General features: G+C 43.8%; 1 protein-coding gene across 1 annotated transcript in view; it reads left to right on the top strand.

Annotated features, from left to right (window-relative positions):
• The window catches only part of LOC120651626, a 54,358-nt gene extending 41,835 nt beyond the window's left edge, over positions 1 to 12,523 (top strand). Inside the window, exons 40-63 of the mRNA XM_039929192.1 lie at positions 371 to 534; positions 965 to 1,124; positions 1,271 to 1,531; positions 3,472 to 3,660; positions 3,807 to 3,849; positions 3,929 to 4,053; positions 4,181 to 5,107; positions 5,187 to 5,260; positions 5,359 to 5,698; positions 5,775 to 5,873; positions 5,945 to 6,097; positions 6,649 to 6,830; positions 6,911 to 7,426; positions 7,755 to 7,932; positions 8,019 to 8,155; positions 8,568 to 8,694; positions 9,628 to 9,849; positions 9,926 to 10,285; positions 10,557 to 10,715; positions 10,796 to 11,071; positions 11,170 to 11,370; positions 11,455 to 11,507; positions 11,585 to 11,693; positions 11,777 to 12,523. Of these exons, the coding sequence (XP_039785126.1) occupies positions 371 to 534; positions 965 to 1,124; positions 1,271 to 1,531; positions 3,472 to 3,660; positions 3,807 to 3,849; positions 3,929 to 4,053; positions 4,181 to 5,107; positions 5,187 to 5,260; positions 5,359 to 5,698; positions 5,775 to 5,873; positions 5,945 to 6,097; positions 6,649 to 6,830; positions 6,911 to 7,426; positions 7,755 to 7,932; positions 8,019 to 8,155; positions 8,568 to 8,694; positions 9,628 to 9,849; positions 9,926 to 10,285; positions 10,557 to 10,715; positions 10,796 to 11,071; positions 11,170 to 11,370; positions 11,455 to 11,507; positions 11,585 to 11,693; positions 11,777 to 12,145 (5,424 nt within the window). The 3' untranslated portion in view covers positions 12,146 to 12,523. The remainder of the gene's footprint in view (positions 1 to 370; positions 535 to 964; positions 1,125 to 1,270; positions 1,532 to 3,471; positions 3,661 to 3,806; positions 3,850 to 3,928; positions 4,054 to 4,180; positions 5,108 to 5,186; positions 5,261 to 5,358; positions 5,699 to 5,774; positions 5,874 to 5,944; positions 6,098 to 6,648; positions 6,831 to 6,910; positions 7,427 to 7,754; positions 7,933 to 8,018; positions 8,156 to 8,567; positions 8,695 to 9,627; positions 9,850 to 9,925; positions 10,286 to 10,556; positions 10,716 to 10,795; positions 11,072 to 11,169; positions 11,371 to 11,454; positions 11,508 to 11,584; positions 11,694 to 11,776) is intronic.
• Positions 12,524 to 18,589: the final 6,066 nt, after the last annotated feature.

Below are 18,589 nucleotides of genomic sequence, written 5' to 3' on the forward strand. Positions count from 1 at the left end.
CTCCCATGAGTTAATTCTGCATCGATTCTCCACCGCCTGCAAGTCTTTGGGCTCTTGCAGTAGCTAGTACACCTCGCATGCAGACTAAATCTCATCCCTGCAGTAACTAGTACTACTCCACCGTGCATGCCAAATTAAAATCTCTGCACAATCATGGCACACTTTGCATACGGACACTGACACGGCATTCTTTTCCTACTATTTGCAAAAATGAAGTACGACATCTAAGAACAACAGAGGGAGTACATGGCTAGCAACGATTATTTAAACATCTTAAAATGATTGTTGACTTATGTCTTTATTGCAAATACTCTAGCTTTTCTGATGCTGTTATGTTCTCTCATATTCATGTTTGAATTATTCCATGCAGATGGTACCGCTATTTGGCATGTCCTTTGACAGTGTTGGACTTAGTTACCATGGGGGTTCTCATCATCTAAATGCGACCGTGAGCTTGTCATTTGTGGCCAGATCCTATAATGATAAGTATAGTTCATGGGAGCCCTTCATTGAACCAACGGATGGATTTCTTAGGTAACTCTTCTAGGGAGCAGTTCAGCAGTATGGGAGGACCCTACTGAATAATTATGTAATATGTATAGAGATAATGTGTATACAAAGAAACGTCTAGGAATGCACACACAAAAAAGTACAACGCGCATGAACTGAGAATCTCATGAGAAACAAACCATTCTTCTTGTTATCCTGCCTAATCTACAATACCTATCTTTTAGCAGTTCATTTTCGTGGTTTAAAATCATAGGTGCACTGTAGATACAAACTTCCAATTTTTTTTGTATTCACAAGTATTTAATAATAATTTGAGCTTGGATAATTCACTAGGTTTCGCCTGTTCTACTTGCCTGTTAAGCCATGACATGTAGCACCATATTATTTACAAAATCACAGCTTCTTGTTAAATTGTTATTTCATAATTTGATAATCATTTTTTAATGAATATCAGGTACCAATATGACATGAATACACCAGGTTCTCCTGGCCAACTCCGTATTACCTCAACTCGAGATCTGAATTTGAATGTATCAGTTTCCAATACAAACATGTTATCACAAGCTTATGCTAGCTGGAACAATATTAGCCTTGGTGATGAATTATACAAGAAGGTATATCTATTTTAAGCTTAAATTTTTTTTTGTCTTACCATCTATAAAAAAAGATGGAACGCTACACTTATTTTGTTTTGAGCCTTTAGTTAACATTTTTGTTATGATTTCTCTTCTAAGTAAGTGTTCTTTTGTTCTATTATCAGGAAACATTTTCTTCTACTGAACGACCAGTTCTTGATGTTCATCGAAGAAGAAGTTATTACATTGTCCCACAAAACAAACTCGGGCAAGATATATACATAAGAACGACTGAAAATAGCAGCTCACTTGTAACTCTGCTGCCATCTGGGGATGATAGGTCCATAAAAGTTCCAGCTTCAAAGGATCTATTGGATTCTCATTTAAATGGAAAATCTGCTAAATCATCCCGGTTGATGATAACTGCCATTCTCGCCGATGCTGAGGTAACTCTTTTCTATTGCACTCAACTGTGTACTTTTGACCTTTTAGTGGAATCTTCAGCATTTTCTGCTGCATCTGCATATTGCTTGCCCTATAACGAAATGGTGTGGTCAACTCTTTGACCTACATTCACAGCTTGCTTTACTATTTTGGTGTGTGAGAACACATACTGAAATGCCCTAGCATTTGAAGCCGCGCCAGACACTGTAAACTGGTAGTGACGGGTAGCTGGCTTATTATTGACTGCAAGCCGATCTCCAAAACTCAAGTTACCTTAACTAGGTGGGAAACTTGGATGTAACAACCAGTTTCTGGTAAACTGTATTGGATCTATACCTATTGTTACAATGTCCAAGCCCATCTTTTCTGACGACAACAGGAACTATAGTGTTTGTTAGATGTATATACATCCCAGTATTTTCTCACTTGTATAGGTTGCTTCATGCACATTTGTAGCACCATATCTGCCCCTTTGTGGCATTGCAATAGAGTTGAGTTGCACATTCTAACATGGTACCGGAGCCTAGGGTTGCCATTGATCTGGCCGTTGCTGCCGCTGGCTCGTCGCCGGCAGGATTCGCACCCCTCCACGCCCTGCGCCCTCGCGCGCGCCTTGGCCTCAGCGGCCGGGGCCTCCTATTCTGCTCCCCATGCGGCTGCTGCTCCGCGCCTCCTGCCCCCCCCCCCCCCCGAGTGGCTGCTCTGCCTCCCCGAGCGACTCTGCTCTGCTCCCCCCCCCCCCCCTCCGAGCGGCTGTTCTGCTTTGCTCTCCCCATTCTTTTCTGTCTCTCTTTCTCAAAAAAGAAAAGAAAGTTGATGGCCTCTTCTGCTACTGTATGTGGCTCTACCTTAGAGCGGGAATTTCTCCCATTGTTCCGCCGCCTCAATGCAGCTACTTCCTCCCTTTCCTTGGCTACTGCTCATGCTTCTGGTTTACCACCGCTGCCTCTATACCGAGATACATCATCTTCATGGTTTCTTGATTCTGGTGTTTCATTCCATATGACTCCAGATTCTACCCAGCTGTCTTCCTTGTCCTCTGTTTATCACCCTCTTGTTGTTCGGACCGTTGCTGGCACCTCTCTTTCTGTTACTTGGTGTTCTCTCGACATCTTCCTTTCATGTGCCTACAGTTTCACATATTCCTAATCTCACTATGCAGCTGATGTCCGCTGGCCAGATCACTGATCATGGATGTCGCATCATCCTTCAGTCAGACTCTTGTTGTGTTCAGGATCTTCACACGGGACTTCTTGTGAGGATTGGGCCAAGGCGCCATGACTCTCAGCGTCTTTAGGAGCTTGATTGGCTTCGCCTTCCCTCGTCCACTGTGGCGAGTATTGAGTTGCATGCACCAACCAGTTCAACTCAAAAGCTTAAGTTGATGGGGAGAGATATGCAATTCACTTATATTCCAACACTCACCCTCACGTGGAGGCTCCCTCAGGTCTCAGACGTGGAATAGGAGATAGGAGCGAGCGACAATTATTTAATTTAATTGCGCTAACCAGGATTCGAACTCGAGACCTCTGGTTTGATACCATATTGAGTTGCATGCACCAACCAGTTCAACCCAAAAGCTTAAGCTGATGGGGAGAGGTGGGCAATTCACTTATATTCCAACAGCGAGTCCCTCGTCCACCTCACCTGTCCCCATGGTTGCTGCTGCATCTACTACTACCCCTACCTTTGCTCGGTGGCATTGTCGCCTTGGCCATCTCTCTAGTTCGAGGCTTCCCATAACTGATTTTGAAAATTTTGGGGGGTGCAGATGCACCCCCTAGCTTGAATATAGCTTCGCCACTGGGCAGTGGTGTCTTATGTCCTGTGTCCGGTGATGCTGCACTTCATTGCATATGTTGCAAACTTGGTAAACAGTTGCAACTGGTCATTATTGTGAATGACATTTTCTGGTCATTCTAAACTTAGCTTTCCTTCCCAGATCAAGGTGGGTGAAGGATTAGCAACTGGTGAATATATGACTGCAGTGCGGCTCTTTTCAGAAAATCATTCTATATCTGATGCTCAGCAACAGAGTGCCCGTACTTGTGCTGCTGCTGGAGAACACTCGTCACAGAACATTAGAAAGGTGAACTGGAACGAAATGTTCTTTTTCAAAGTCAAATCTGAGGTATGTGAACTGAGCACAATCCTAAACATCTGTGCTCCTTGTCCTTTAGATATCCATGACAGTTGCTCCACTGTGGTTAGTCGTAACTTTTTCAACAGCCATGTTTTCATTTTATTAACATTTCGTTTTCACCCGAAATGTTTCAGGAGAGTTATATTCTGGAGCTTCTTGTGCTTGATGCTGGTAGAGGTTCGTTGTTTTAGTGCAAAACAATAACTATTATTTTGTTTGTTTTCCTACACTAGTTTATTATTTATGTTGAGAACAGGTCAACCAGTTGGTATATACTCTGCTCCATTGAAGCAAGTTGTGCAAAAGCTCCCTCCCGTCTCAAAGTCAGACTCTGCCAAATTTGATTTGACTATAGGTGACCTTATGTCAACAAAGACATTGGTGAGAACTGATACTTGGAGAACCTTGTATGGATTCACTGTTTCAGAATAGAGTGCACACATGGTGTGCTTCTGGGAAATTTATATGTAGATATTTTTTATGACATGACATTCAAAATTATTTGCAGGAACGTGAAACTGTTAAACCTAGTGGGAAAATAAGATTTGCTGTAATTGTTTCTGGTAGAGCTAGTGTCCAACAAGGGAACACAGCCAATCCACAAAGAAGTAAGACTGGATGTATCCAAATTAGTCCTTCCAAAGATGGACCTTGGACAAACATGAAGTTAAACTATGCTGTACCTGCAGCATGTTGGAGGTTTGGCAATTGTGTGATTGCTAGTGAAGCAACAGTCAATGAAGGCAACAGATATGTTAGCATACGTTCCCTTGTGTCAATTACTAACACAACCAATTTTGTTGTTGATTTGCGTCTAAAAGGAAGATCCGTTCAAAGTGCACTATCAAATGAACAGGGAAAAGACAGTTCTTTTAAAGAGGATCAAATGCTGATCGGAACGTTGGAGCCCAATTCTGTGGTTCCAGTCCCATTATCAGGTCTCTCACATCTTGCTGTGCCGTATATGTTGCAGCTAAGACCAGCAATTCATCACGAGCACATGAATTACTCCTGGAGTGATGTCCAGGAGAGACACAGTCAAACTGGGTTTAGAAAGGCGGAGATCCTAGATATATGTATATCGGATCTGTATGAATCAGAAAACTTGATATTCTGCTCACAGATTGATGGCACTTCCAGTTCTTGCCATGGATTATGGTTTTGCTTGAGTATAGAAGCTAAGGAAATAGGCAAAGATGTTCACATGGATCCAGTATATGATTGGAGCATAGTTATCAAGGCCCCGTTATGTTTATCATACTACCTTCCCATTTCTGCACATTATACTGTTAGTTCTAGTCACCTCGGCGATGAAGATTCAATTTGCTCTCGTGGTACCTTAAATCCTGGAGAGGCTGTGAAGGTTCACAATGTTGATCCAAGAAACCCTTTGTACTTGTCCCTCATTCCGCATGGGGGATGGGAACAAATGCATGTATGTATAAAATTTCTTTCAAAAATATATGCTTTCTTAATTTTTGTTGCACATTATTGAAATGTTTTTCTGGTTCCAGGAGCCTGTTCTTATATCACACCCAACCCAAGCACCTTCAAAATTTATCAATCTAAGAAGCTCTTTATCTCTAAGGTAACAATGCAAACATGAAAAATGTCTGGTGGATAACATCCCATAACTATTCACTAGTCGAGCTTCTCTTAACCTATTCATCTTCTGTTCTTCTGTAGGACTGTACAACTTCTGCTTGAACAAAGCAGCGATAATGACTATTTGATGGCAAGGATTATCAGAATATATGTTCCCTATTGGATATCTTTTGCTAGATTGCCTCCACTTACTCTGCGATTCATTGACACCTCTGGAAAGAAAGAGAAGAAGCGGATTCTTGCACATTCACATTTGGAAAGGAGTGAGAAGCACCTTTATGATATAAAACATGATGAATTGGTTGAGGGATACACTATAGCATCTGGATTAAATTTTAAGGGCTTAGGCCTTTTATCATGTGTTGGTGGACATGAAGGACGGTTTGGATCTGTAAAAGAATTATCACCTCTTGGTGATATGGTTAGTTTGGATCTTTTATTTTTATTTCTTGTTTTGGACCACTTCGATTGTCATAACGTTGTTCCTACCTATTCAGGATGGTGCGGTTGATCTTTCTGCCTATGATGATGATGGAAAATGCATGCATATTCTTCTTTGTTCCAAGCCATCCTCATATCAAGCTGTTCCAACAAAGGTAGCTGCATGTTAATCTACAATTTCATATAGTAAGTGTCAATCCGTTAATTTCATGTCATGACACAACAGGTTATCCATGTACGCCCATACATAACATTCACGAACAGGATTGGACAAGATTTGTACATAAAACTTAGTGTTCAAGATGAGCCAAAGGTCCTACAAGCATATGACTGGAGGGTTTCCTTTATGTACTCTGAGAGTGACACTGACAAGCTGCAGGTACTACATCATTCTCAATGATAGCACCATTTAGGTGAATTTTATGCGTGAATTGTTGATGGATCCATTATTAAAAGTAAATTACCATGTTAGTATTTTCTTCTTCTCAAGATCTTTTGTTGTCGTGTCTTTTGTTTAAGAGACTGTGTTAGCCATTTGGATCAACTGTCTTTTGCCTGCTCTTTATATGCTCAATGTGGTTTCTGTACATTGCATTGTCTGGTCGATTTTTTTAAAAAAAATTACGTTCATCATATTGTTGGTTATATCAATTGTTCTATTTGAAAATGTGCATCCATGTTATACGTCTAATGCTTTGACTTGTTGAGTTTTCATTATTTTACCTTTCCAAACTTTTGTCTATCTTGAGTAATGAGAATGATATGTGGATGCATGTGTTACCTTCCACGAGTAATTAATGTCAGGTAAGGATATCATGATGGGCTCTGCTCTAAGTAAATACCACAATTTTCCTTCAGCATTACTATTTGCTGCTTGAATGATTTGGGTGACCGTATTTGAAATGCAATTGTCTTCTGCCCTATTTGAAGGTCCGACTGGTGGATACAGACTGGTGTCAACCTCTGGAGATAGTAAAAGAAGACACCATTATTATAGCAATGAGAAAGCAGGATGATAATAAGAAATTTGTGAAAGCCGAGATACGTGGCTATGAAGAAGGTTCAAGATTCCTGGTTGTATTCCGTATGGGGCCAAGATATGGGCCAATCAGGTAGTATGAAATGGTAATAACAGCATGCAGACATTTGTTTCCCCTTTTTATGACTATGGTCATTCTATGGTTGCTTGTAGGATTGAGAACCGGACAAGTAATACAACAATCAGTACTCGCCAGTCTGGTTTAGGTGAAGATACTTGGATCCAAGTGAAACCACTTTCAACCAGAAAATATACTTGGGATGACCCATATGGACAGAAAGCTATTGATGTTAGCATCCAGAAAGGAGATGTTGCTTGTGTTCTATGTGTTGACCTTGAAAACCCTATAGGAAGTTACGCCGGTTTCAGGGAACATGGCCTCCAGTTCAGTATGGTTGAGACCAGTGATATTAAGATACTGAAGTTTACCGATTACCCGAGAAAGGATGAAGTATATGGATCGCCTGGGTCTGAATTGATTGATCACCAAGCATCTGCACTGAAAGAAAACGAGATAGAGCCAGGTGCCAGGCCCTTGGAGCTTATTGTTGAACTTGGAGTTGTTGGAATATCTTTGATTGATCATAAATCGAGAGAGCTTTTATACTTGCATCTGCAGAAGGTTTTCATTTCGTACATGACTGGTTATGATTCTGGGACCACTAGCAGGTACAGTTTGCAACTAATGTGTTGTTTCATCAACATTCTGTCAAGACATGCACAGGTCTAGAAATCACCTTTTCTTCCCTATGCAAGAGAAATGGTTTCCATCATTGTGGGACTTGGGAATGTTAATATACACTTAGTTCACCATTTTTTATGTCGTATTCATGAAGCCACTACCACTGCTACTTTCGAAGAGGCATGATCTTTGGACAACAGCCAAGTAGTTAACTGATGGCATACCTATGAACCTAGCTTTATAGCATCTCATTTTCCTAATCATGGCATTATATGCTCCAAATCATCTTTTTTATTTACATATAACGTTTTGCAGGTTTAAGTTAATTCTTGGCCAGTTGCAACTAGATAATCAGTTGCCACTGTCTACAATGTCTGTTGTTTTGGCCACTGAGAGCAAGCCTGATTCAAACCGTCCTGTGTTCAAAGCAAACATTGCTGTTAGCAATGTGACATCCAACGGCATTCAAGTTTACCCACATGTCTATATCCGGGTAATGTTGTTGCTTTTCATATTTTGACAAGCAAATTTATTTAATATCAACCCATACTGAAAAAGTGAAAGTCATATTTTCTCTAGGTAATTGATGAAACATGGAGACTGAATATTCATGAACCCATTATTTGGGCACTAGTTGACTTCTACAACAATCTTCGTTTTGTCAGTGCCAGCGGCAGCACAACTGTCACTGAAGTGGATCCTGAGATACGAATAGAGTAAGCTCCTACGTTGCCGTCATGTTGCCATCTAACTTTCTGTAGCAACTATCAAGACATTCCTATTTTTTTGGACACGTCTTTTTACATCTGAAATTGCTTTGGCATGTTTCCAATTTGATGCATCCTTTCATGTATCAGTAATTATTGCTAAGATCAGGTGCTACACTTTTATCTAGATAGAGATAAATGCTTTACCCTTCCTGTAAACTAGAATGGTAACTCGAACTCTTTCTTACTACCATGTTTGTAAATGTTCTTAAACATTGTGTCTTCTTCTTGATGGAAAGATATGCAGCTCTCCTGTTTGGTCTTTGTTTTCTTTTGCTTCTGTGGCACGTATGCACTAAGTTTTTTCAGTCTACATATAACTTAGCTGACATGTGTCACAAAGTAATTGTATAATTTGCAGGCTTGTTGATATTTCAGAGATAAGGCTAAAAATATCTCTGGAAACTGCCCCTACTCAAAGACCTCGAGGTGTCCTAGGCGTATGGGGCCCTGTCCTATCTGCTGTGGGTAATGCCTTTAGGATTCAGGTAAGATGAAGTCAGTTTATGTTTTCAACATCATGTTTCATGACCAGTGCCTGACTAAGCCAGTCACCTTAGGTCAGGTTTGTGCATGTTCACAAGTATCCAGGAACTTTAAGTTTACGACCTTCTGTGTAGTTATGCTAAAATTCAGTTCAAAATATTGTGCAAAAAAAGAAATGGTTGTTGATGCCATATTGCAGTTGAACTGTGCCAAAAAAATCACATTACCTGTTTCTCAAGCATTACCCCAGCCTTTTTTTAGCATAGCATTACCCCTGCCTTTTGCGTCAGGATAGCCAGTGGTCATTTTCAGAGTTGTCTGTACTTGTGCCTGGTAGGATATGTTCTTCGATAGTCGGCACCGCCTTTCATAGCTTTGTTTATTTCACGTAAGTGGGTGTCTGCGCTGGTGGAGGCTGATAATTTTCGTAAATGTATCATGTCTTTGCTCTCTGGTGGAGGACATTTTCAATCAATAGTTACAAACACAGCATCCCCTGATAAATCCAGGTAGAGATCTGGTTACCGCACTCCCTAATAACTCAGTTCCATTATCTTTATGGTATTTGAGCAAGGTGCAATGTATGCAACATTACTTCAAGTGGAACTCCAGGATGAGTATGTCTAGTCAGTGCACTACCCTAAATACCATACTCAAAAGTGAAGTTGTTCAGCTTAGTTTTCATTAGACCTAAGCAATTCACTCTAGTGCCAATAACAGAGGCAAGGTTGGTCATTTTTGTAGGGTCAATCAAATGATAGTTGTTAAATGGGAATAATTTTGTTTTTCTTTTCCTTTCATGTCTGCCATCAGAAGTTGGCGTCATATATTCGTGGTCCAGTTCAAAACTCTTGGGCTAGTCTTATTTCTGAATTATTAAATAGAGGTTTATACTTTCAGTCCCATAAAGTCTCCTCCTTTGATGTTTGCCTTAGGTACATCTGCGGAAGGTCATGCACAGAAGCCGGTTTATGCGGAAGAGCTCCATCTTCCCTGCTATCATGAACCGAATCAAGAGAGATCTGATTCATAATCCACTGCATCTAATCTTTTCTGTAGATTTTTTTGGAGTGACAAAATCAACTTTATCATCACTTAGTAAAGGATTTGCGGAGCTCTCTACTGATGGGCAATTTCTTCAACTGAGATCAAAGCAGGTGAAATAACTTATATGGTTTATTTTATCATTGTTTATGTTCGCTCAGTTAAACGCTTAAGTGGAATGTTATTCAGGTCTGGTCAAGGAGGATCACTGGTGTTGGCGATGGACTAGTTCAAGGGACTGAAGCATTTGCTCAGGGTTTGGCTTTTGGGGTTTCTGGTGTCTTAAGAAAGCCAGTTGAGAGCGCCAGACAGTATGGTCTTATAGGCATTGCACCTGGTCTTGGACGTGCTTTTGTAGGTTTCATTGTACAACCTTTAAGTGGGGCTCTGGATTTTTTCTCACTGACAGTTGATGGAATTAGTGCTAGTTTTATGAGATGTGTCAACATTCTAAGTAACAAATCTGTACCCCAGAGGATAAGAGATCCTCGTGCTATCCACCGAGATGGTATAATAAGAGAGTATGACAAAGTTGAAGCTGCGGGTCAGGTACGGCGCTTGTTTCTTGTTCATTTCTTTTCCTTTTGCCTAATGTGCAAAAGGTTTCATTGATTTCTGAAAGAAGGTCGCCAGTCTAAGTCTAATATCTATTAAGAAACTCAAATAAAACTAAATGGGCCAATGGTTAGATTGATCAAGCACTCAGGGCAAGTTTCCGATTGAAAATAAAAGCAAATAGCAAGATGCTAATAATATTAGTCAGAAAAGAGTGATTCTTTTGCCATGCTGTGCAACTAAATTGGATTACTCTCTGCTTCAGATGGCCCTTTACCTGGCAGAAGCAAGCAGATATTTTGCATGCACTGATTTATTTCGAGAACCTTCTAAGTATGCATGGTCCGATTACTATGAGGACCATTTTATTTTGCCAAACCAGAGGATTGCTTTAGTAACTAACAAGCGGGTGATACTGCTTCAGGTGACACTTATTCCTTTCTGATTGTATCATCGTGTTACTTCAAGATTTTTTATTAAAACTCACGTTCTTTGTTTGTTTAGTGCTTGGATCTAGATAAAATGGACAAGAAACCTTCCAAAATACTTTGGGATGTTCCTTGGGAAGAAGTACTTGCGTTGGAGCTAGCAAAAGCTGGGTATCAGAAACCTTCACATGTTATCATACACCTGAAGAATTTTAGGAGGTCTGAGAACTTTGTGAGACTTATAAAGTGCAGCGTTGATGAAGACCGTGAACCTCAGGCACTTTCACTTTGTTCTTCAGTTCGGAAAATGTGGAGATCTCACCAGGCAGCAATGAAAGTTATACCCTTGAAGGTACTCTCTCCTGCTGGCTGCTCTCCTGAACTTTACTATTTTTTTTTAGAAACGGCTCTCCTGAACTGAACTTGTACTTCTGAACAAAACCATAATAGGTTCCATCAGGCCAGCGCCATGTGTATTTTGCGTCAGATGATGATAAAAGGGAATCCCACAGTCTTTCTAGGTCTTTGATAAGCTCGAGAGGAACTTCTAGTGATGTGGAGCAACGACTCATAAACCACACGGTTAACTTCCAGAAAATGTGGAGCAGTGAACCAGAACTCCAGAGCCGATGTAAACTAGTTGCCAAGCAGGTAATTCAACACAATCTGAGTGACTGAGAAAAAATATCTTTTTCAAGATATCTGATGTAAAACAACTGTTGATGTTTACTTTAGGTTGCGGATGATGGAAGGGTGTTCAGCATCTGGAGGCCTCTGTGCCCTAATGGGTATGAAGTTTGACACTTGACATGTCCAATGTAACATTTTTATGCTGATGCTATAGATACTGAGCGAATTATTTCAGGTATGTCTCAATTGGAGATGTTGCTCATGTGGGCACCTATCCACCACCTCTTGCTGCTGTCTACAAAAATGCCAATGGGAATTTTACATTGCCTCTGGGCTACGACCTGGTCAGTATTTGCTGTACCTGTATTAGAGGGCGTGGGGCGAGTCCTATTCACATATTTCACATTCATATTTGACTTGCGTGCAGGTTTGGAGAAACTGTGCCGAGGATTACAAAAGCCCTGTTTCAATATGGCTTCCAAGACCACCTTGCGGTTACGTAGCTCTTGGGTGTGTTGCGGTGCCTGCTTTTGAGGAGCCCCCTCTTGACTGTGCTCTATGCGTGGATGAGAGACTCACAGAGGATGCGGAGTATGAGGAGCAAATCATATGGGCGTCATCAGATGCTTATCCATGGGGATGCTATATCTACCAAGTTCGGAGCGGCTCACTGCAGTTCATGGCACTTCGTGTCCCAAAAGAACAGTCTGAGCTGAGGCCCAAGAAGATATTGGAGTCGCATGTACAGCGAGCATCAGGGACTCCGCGACAAGAAAAGCAAGCATACCGTGCGTGAAACTATGAAAGAGGATGTACATAATACATATACGTGCGTGCAAGAAAACTCGGCTGTGGCAGAGACGATGGACCAGCATTCTCGTGCACGAAAGCTCGAAGAAAGCCACATCTTTCGAACCACTCTTCGTTTGTCCGTGGTCAAAGCATACACACAAGAGAGCCTTGCATCCCTCCCTTTTCTCGGGTACAAGTGTTGTAAACTATCAGTACTAGGTCAATGGTTGTAACTGTAAATGCAAAATTTTGTAACTCTTGTCACAGGTTTTGTTCAGCCCTAGATAACTAATCATGCTAATTTTTTTGGCGGGTAAATAATTATACTTTGCATGGTAATCACTCTGCATCATGTTATGTCAGAATTTGCAATTTTGCTACAGTGCCGAGAGAATAGTAGCGTCGAATCCCCTTCGGTCATGGTGACATTTAATCAGTAGCCTAAAAGTTTCTTGTTGCCGCATCCTGGAAGCATGCAAAAACATCAGCTATGACGCACACCCTCACAGTCGCACGCACAGCGACGCGCGGGGGACGAGCTCCCTGCCCCTGATAGACCAAGATTTTTTGACAGGAGCATGTTGGAGATGAGCACGAGGCGCGGCGCCTGATGGAGGTTCCACCGCCACCGGTGTTTGACAGGGGCGTTTGGGTTTGGGATGAGATCAGGCGAGACGCTCGTCCCCGTCTGCCGTTCGCATGCATGCACGCACGCACGCGCGTACGGAGCGCCTCGTGAGGGCCACACGTCGCGTCGCTTCCCCCGTTCGATGGAGCGGCGAAGCAACGGCTATCCGGGCCGCGCAGGTCCGGCACGCAAACGCCGCCGTGTGAACCAACGGGGACGGCCGGTGGTTGTGGTCCACGGCGAGGCGGACACCGGAGGGAGAAACAAGCAAAGACCGCGACACGATCCGGTGGGGGGCATGGAAAGCAGACCGCTGTTGGTGTCTGTGTCTAGCTATACGAGTCTCGAGGATGGAAATATCGGCTGCAGGGAGAGATATTTCAGCAGAGTGGCAAGTGTTTTCTCTTCTTCCGCCGAGAACACAGAACTAAAATTCGCACGGCTGGTTCGCAGTTTTCAATTGTATATGGGGACCTAAATCCAGCGTACTATTTTTTTATAAAAACAACATACGTTCAAAATTATAACTTCTTTTAACTTGAGATATTTGTAATATATCCTTACTTTGAAATATAATATTTATTTTTTAACTTCGATGATTTTACCTGCGATTCAATGCGATTTTGCTCCTAGTAAATGGTCAGAATAGGAGCAAATGCTCAAAAGCCACAATTGCAATTCAAACTGGTGGCAAGAACACACACAAAAAAAACTATTAACTTTTGCTAAGTCAAACATCTCTGGCTTTGTCATCGAAAAATACACAAAAATCTAAAGCACCAAACTAGTTTCATCGGAAAGTCCATGAAATTTATGTTGGTAGTGTATTTGTTTTAATACAACAAAGCTTCTCTTTTACTAGGGAAATATCTTAAAATTATTTTTCTCATTTTGAAATTGAAACTCATAACAGTCTTTTTTTTTAAATATCATTTTTCAAATTCCTCAATTTTTGAAAGATGAAAGTATTGAGTAATTTAAATTATGCGGGGCCCACTTGTAGTATATGACTCACTTTTAGGACCGTGGCCAATCAGTAGGTCAATAGTGACATCAGCAGCAAGTGTTTTGGATCTTGTCCATGCGCAAAAGGTGCGTGGACAAAAATTAAAGTGTACGCAATCGTTCAAAAAAAAATTGAAGTGGACGCAACAGAGAAAGAGTGAATAGTCGGTGTGCGGAACAAGAGCCACAAGCCCGCGGCCGGCAAGGGGCCCAAAAGGTCGCCGGCGCCGGGCCCCGCGGGCCAAACCTGGCAACAGAAAAGCGCGCAAGAAACCAAAGCCGAGAGGCGAGAGCAGCCATGGGGTCCGTCCGGAAACATGGGGTGGAGGAGGCGCGGGCGACTGGGGGGGGGGGGGGGGGGGGGGGGGGGCGGATAAGGCCGCCATGGCAGCCACGCTTTTGCTCTTGGTGCCCGCGCGCGGCCGCGTCACCACCAGCTCATCGCCTAAACGCCGCGGCACCAGCTACCACCACCGTCCTCGGGATCTGCCGCAGTGCTAGCTCCTCGTGCTGCTCTGGGCCTTGGAGAAGCTTGGAGCCATGCGTGTTCCATGAGAGCGTGACTATAGTCCGTGTAGGATCTGTCGGTTGTTGGTTTGCGTTCATCATCGTGTACCATTCAGTAAGAATCATCTACGTGTCTTGTGTGGCTGGGCTCTGTCGTCGGTAATTTAGTTTTGTTTAGTGATCATCAGTTTCATCACGTTGACCTGTACCAGCCACTGCTGCTTGCCGATCCGATCGCAATTGGAAGGGTATAGCGGGGGCGCAGCGTGTGGTGGATCCTTTGTACCTACAAAAGTCCTAAGACGTAATAAGTGAATGAGCACACTTCTAAGTGATTTTTATAAAAAGGTGGTTTCTAGGTCTGATTCACCGCCAGATCTCGTCACTTTTTTTTCTGGTAAATTAAGATCGAAGCATTTATCATGTGTGAAAACATCTGGTAAACATGAGCACGCAGTTGAGTGAACGTATACCCATGCGTGATGAACTGTAACTAGCTACCTTAGAGTAGCATTCGAAAAGGACAGGCTCGACAAAGGACGTGCGTGATGGCGGCACAGCAGGAGGTTTGCTGGTAGGTCGTTTTACGTCCGCGTGTATGCTGACTCACTCGCAACTTTAGTCCTGTTGCTCGGCGCAAGCTTCCAAACCGACCGTGCGCCAGACACCGACAGCTACTACCCCAGCCGAAACGGACGAAACTCCGGTTCGGAGCACGGTAGAAAATGCACCAAACACCGACGGGCCGTGCATCAAACACCCTCTGGGTGGGTTAAAAAGCATCCATGGTTTTAAATCATCGGCTAAGGCATTTAGCGGCAGGCTATCGTTACACGTTTAGCGAGGTATAGCTGGTATTTAGCCAGCTAAATGCCGACATGTAGAAAAGCTGATAATGGTGGTAGCTGTTTAGTGGCTGGGGATCGAAGGTGATGAGACCCGTCAATCTTGAAGGACTAACATCCATAACTTTGAAATCATAGGGTGGCACTCCAAATAAGCTGGCTTTATTTGACTCTAGAAGACTAGACCAGATAGGCCTTAGGATGGTCTGCAAGTCCTTGTTTACTCCAACACTTCAGCTGTGTTTGCAATATCAACTGAAACTTGGGGAATGGAAGGAATACTCTCTTTTGGACTGATCGCTGGATGCACTGCTGTTACCTAGCGGATCTTGCCCTAGAGGTCTTGTCCAATGTGTCCCCTTGAGATTAAGAAATATATAGGAGAACAAGTAAATAAGGCTATGCATGATCATGCTTGGGTGGCAGACATTAGAAATGCACTTGGGTTGCGTGGCCTAACCGAATATCTTGAGTTGTGGAATTTGTCATCTAGGGTTAACTTGAATGACTTAGAAGATTTAGATCGTTGGAGGCTTGAAGCTTCAGGACTATTCTCTACAAGATCTGCCTACATTACTTTTGAGCTCTAGAAGAAACTTTGGAAAACTTGGGCACTGGGCAAATGCAAATCATTCTTGTGGCTGGCCATCGGAATCGTTGTTGGACTGATAATCGTTTGCAGAAAAGAGGTAAGCCTCACCCTGAGCGTTGCCCTCTATGTGGTCAAGATTCAAGATGATGAGACAGCCTAACACATTCTTAGGGTGTGTGTCTTTGTAAGATAGTTCTGGTGTGCCATTTTGCAGGAAAGACTGACACCCACAAGGAGTGTGGATCCTTTGGAACATAGAAACACATGTGTTTTTGATATATCATCCTCAAATTTGCAAGTGGCAATTCCAGCTTTCAAAGATGAGGCCCACCTTTGGCAGTTCGTTGGGGCTAAGGGGCTTACTACCCTATGCCGAGTTGGGAAGAACCCAAGCTTAGGTTCCATGGTCTTTTAATAGTCTGGCTCTGAGTTTTTATATTTTTTTAGTAATAGACTTATTTTAGAAACATTGCATTACTCACTCTGACCCAAGGCGAGGAATGCTCCTTTTGTAATTAGCCATTTTTCCTATCTTAATATAAAGATACACAACTCTTCCTGAGTTTGTTACTCGCCTTGTGACTCGTGATTTGACCGTGGCTGCAGTGAATAATAAAGTGAGCCCAGCAAGGTTAAAAAAATGTCATGTTTAGATCTTCTATTTATTTAATATCTAAATTTGGGAACTAAAAAATAGCCTAGAAAACAAAAATCCAAAACGGTGCCTAATCCACTCCTTCCATTCACACCAAGTCCATACCTCACCGCGCTCCAAGCCCTTTTCCATCCATTTTGCCATTTGTACTCTAATTTACAACAGGGGAAATGTATTATCATGGTTCATGGGATGCGTCAAAAAGAGAGAGAAAAATATAATATAAATCAATCCGGCTGGAGCACCGCGCACGTTCCTCGCTGGCCGTCGGCGATTTGGCGCAAGCAAGTGGCACATGGGTTAACCCGGAGCCATGAATCCTCCCGTTGGTCGCATAGCCTCGCTAGTGCGTGGCACGGGCCACGCCAAAACAGGATTCGCAACCCGGCAACAACGCAGTTTTTTTATTTTTTTATTTTTGTTTTTTACAAAAATATATTTTCAATTTGAAAATTTATAGGAATATACCCCGGCCGCCCCGCTGCCGGGCGGCCGGGACCTGGCCGCCCGGCAGCAAGGCGGCAGAGGTTTTTGTGTAAAAACTTTTGCTCAAATAATTATGCGCGGGTCCCTGGGGGCCGGCCGCCCGACAGCTGGGCGTCCAGGCAATGGAGTTTGGTGGCAATTAGCTTTGACACGATTACTACGTATTCGCCGCCATTACTACGGCGACAGCGATCCGCCGTACGTACATGTTCCCGGCGACCGTGGTGTACGTGCGTGCTTTGAATGTTCCTCGCCCCCGCTGTGCGTTTGCGTGTGCATTTCGGAGACCTGGTTTTCACCGGCGCCAGAAGGCAGATGTGCTGTGAACAGCCCAAGTACTCTACTTGTGTCTGCGGGCTGTAGCTCCCACGAACGAAGGTCAGTTGGATTCAACTCTCAGCATTCCTCACGGTCACACGCTGACTCACCTTTCTATATACTAGTAGGAGTACACTACGCTAATTCCTTGGCAGAATCGAATTGGACGGTGACATTTTCTTGTTGCTTTTTTTTGAAAAGCTTTTTCGCGTTGCTTTCAGGTACTAGTAGTATAGCAGTAGCGTTTTCTGAACCATACTAGTGCTCATCCTCGTAGCCTTTTTTTCCTTGGAATGACTAGGCAACCTAGACTCCGTTCGGACTTCTGCTCAGACACTTGGGAAAAATCTGGAGCCGATTTTCTTTTGTTTCCAAATTGCTGTGTGTTCAGTTCCCAGATGGACTGATGTGCTGCTATCAAGCTCCAGGAACCAGGATAGTTTCTTCGAGCTGAGCTGCTGCCGTTTCGCCCTCAAGAATGTTGTTAGCCCTAGGTAGGCCCTGTTTGGGACAGCGAGCGCCAGACGCGCTTCGCTTATACGCCAACGCGGACAAAACGTCGCTTCTCTGATTCTCCCCTGCGCAGTTCAATCCTCCGCGTTTTGCGTTGGGTGCCATCGGGATTGGGTGCGATCGGGGAACGCGCGTCTGACGCGAACCATTTGGCGCGATTATTTCTGCGTTTCGCGTTTAAGCGCCACGAACGCTGTCCCAAACGGGCCCGTAGTCATGGACGCATCTCAGTAACCAGGAGGGGGCCAAGAGAAGGACGCGGTCAAACGGAGAGGACGTGTGGAAAAACCGATGCGCTGCCGATGGCAAGGGCGCTCGTCGACAGAGATGGGCATCGAGACGAGCCCTAGCAAACTGCGGAGTAGAGGCATTATTAGCCAATCGGGTAATCGCCACCAAACTCCATTGCCTGGCCGCCCAGCTACCGGGCGGCCAGGGGGCCGCCCCGCTGCCGGGCGGCCAGGGGGCCCCAGGGATCTGCGCGCAATTATTTGAGCAAAAGTTTTTGCACAAAAGCCCCTGCCGCTCCGCTGCTAGGCGGCCATGTTCCGGCCGCCCGGTATATTCCTGTAAATTTTCAAATCGAAAATATATTTTTGTAAAAAACGAAAATAAAAAAATAAAAAACCGCGGCAACAACTACCAGCCTCCCGGCCCAGCGGGGCCCGGCCGGCAGCCTCACGGCCCAGCGGCGCCTGTGAACGCGGTTTGAACACGTCTACCCGCGCGCCACGTCGGCCCCGTCCCAGGGCCGGCGGGCGGATAACAGTTTTCTTATCCGTTTCACTCCTCCTCTGGGCCAAGTGAAACGAGCGCGGACGTGGCGCCCCCGTCCGCCCACGCGGTGCGCGCCGCGCAACTCGTGCTGCACTGATGGCTGGCTGATCACACTCCCTAAT

Source organism: Panicum virgatum, chromosome 9K (assembly GCF_016808335.1).
Source record: "Panicum virgatum strain AP13 chromosome 9K, P.virgatum_v5, whole genome shotgun sequence".
Classification (NCBI taxonomy): Eukaryota; Viridiplantae; Streptophyta; class Magnoliopsida; order Poales; family Poaceae; genus Panicum; species Panicum virgatum.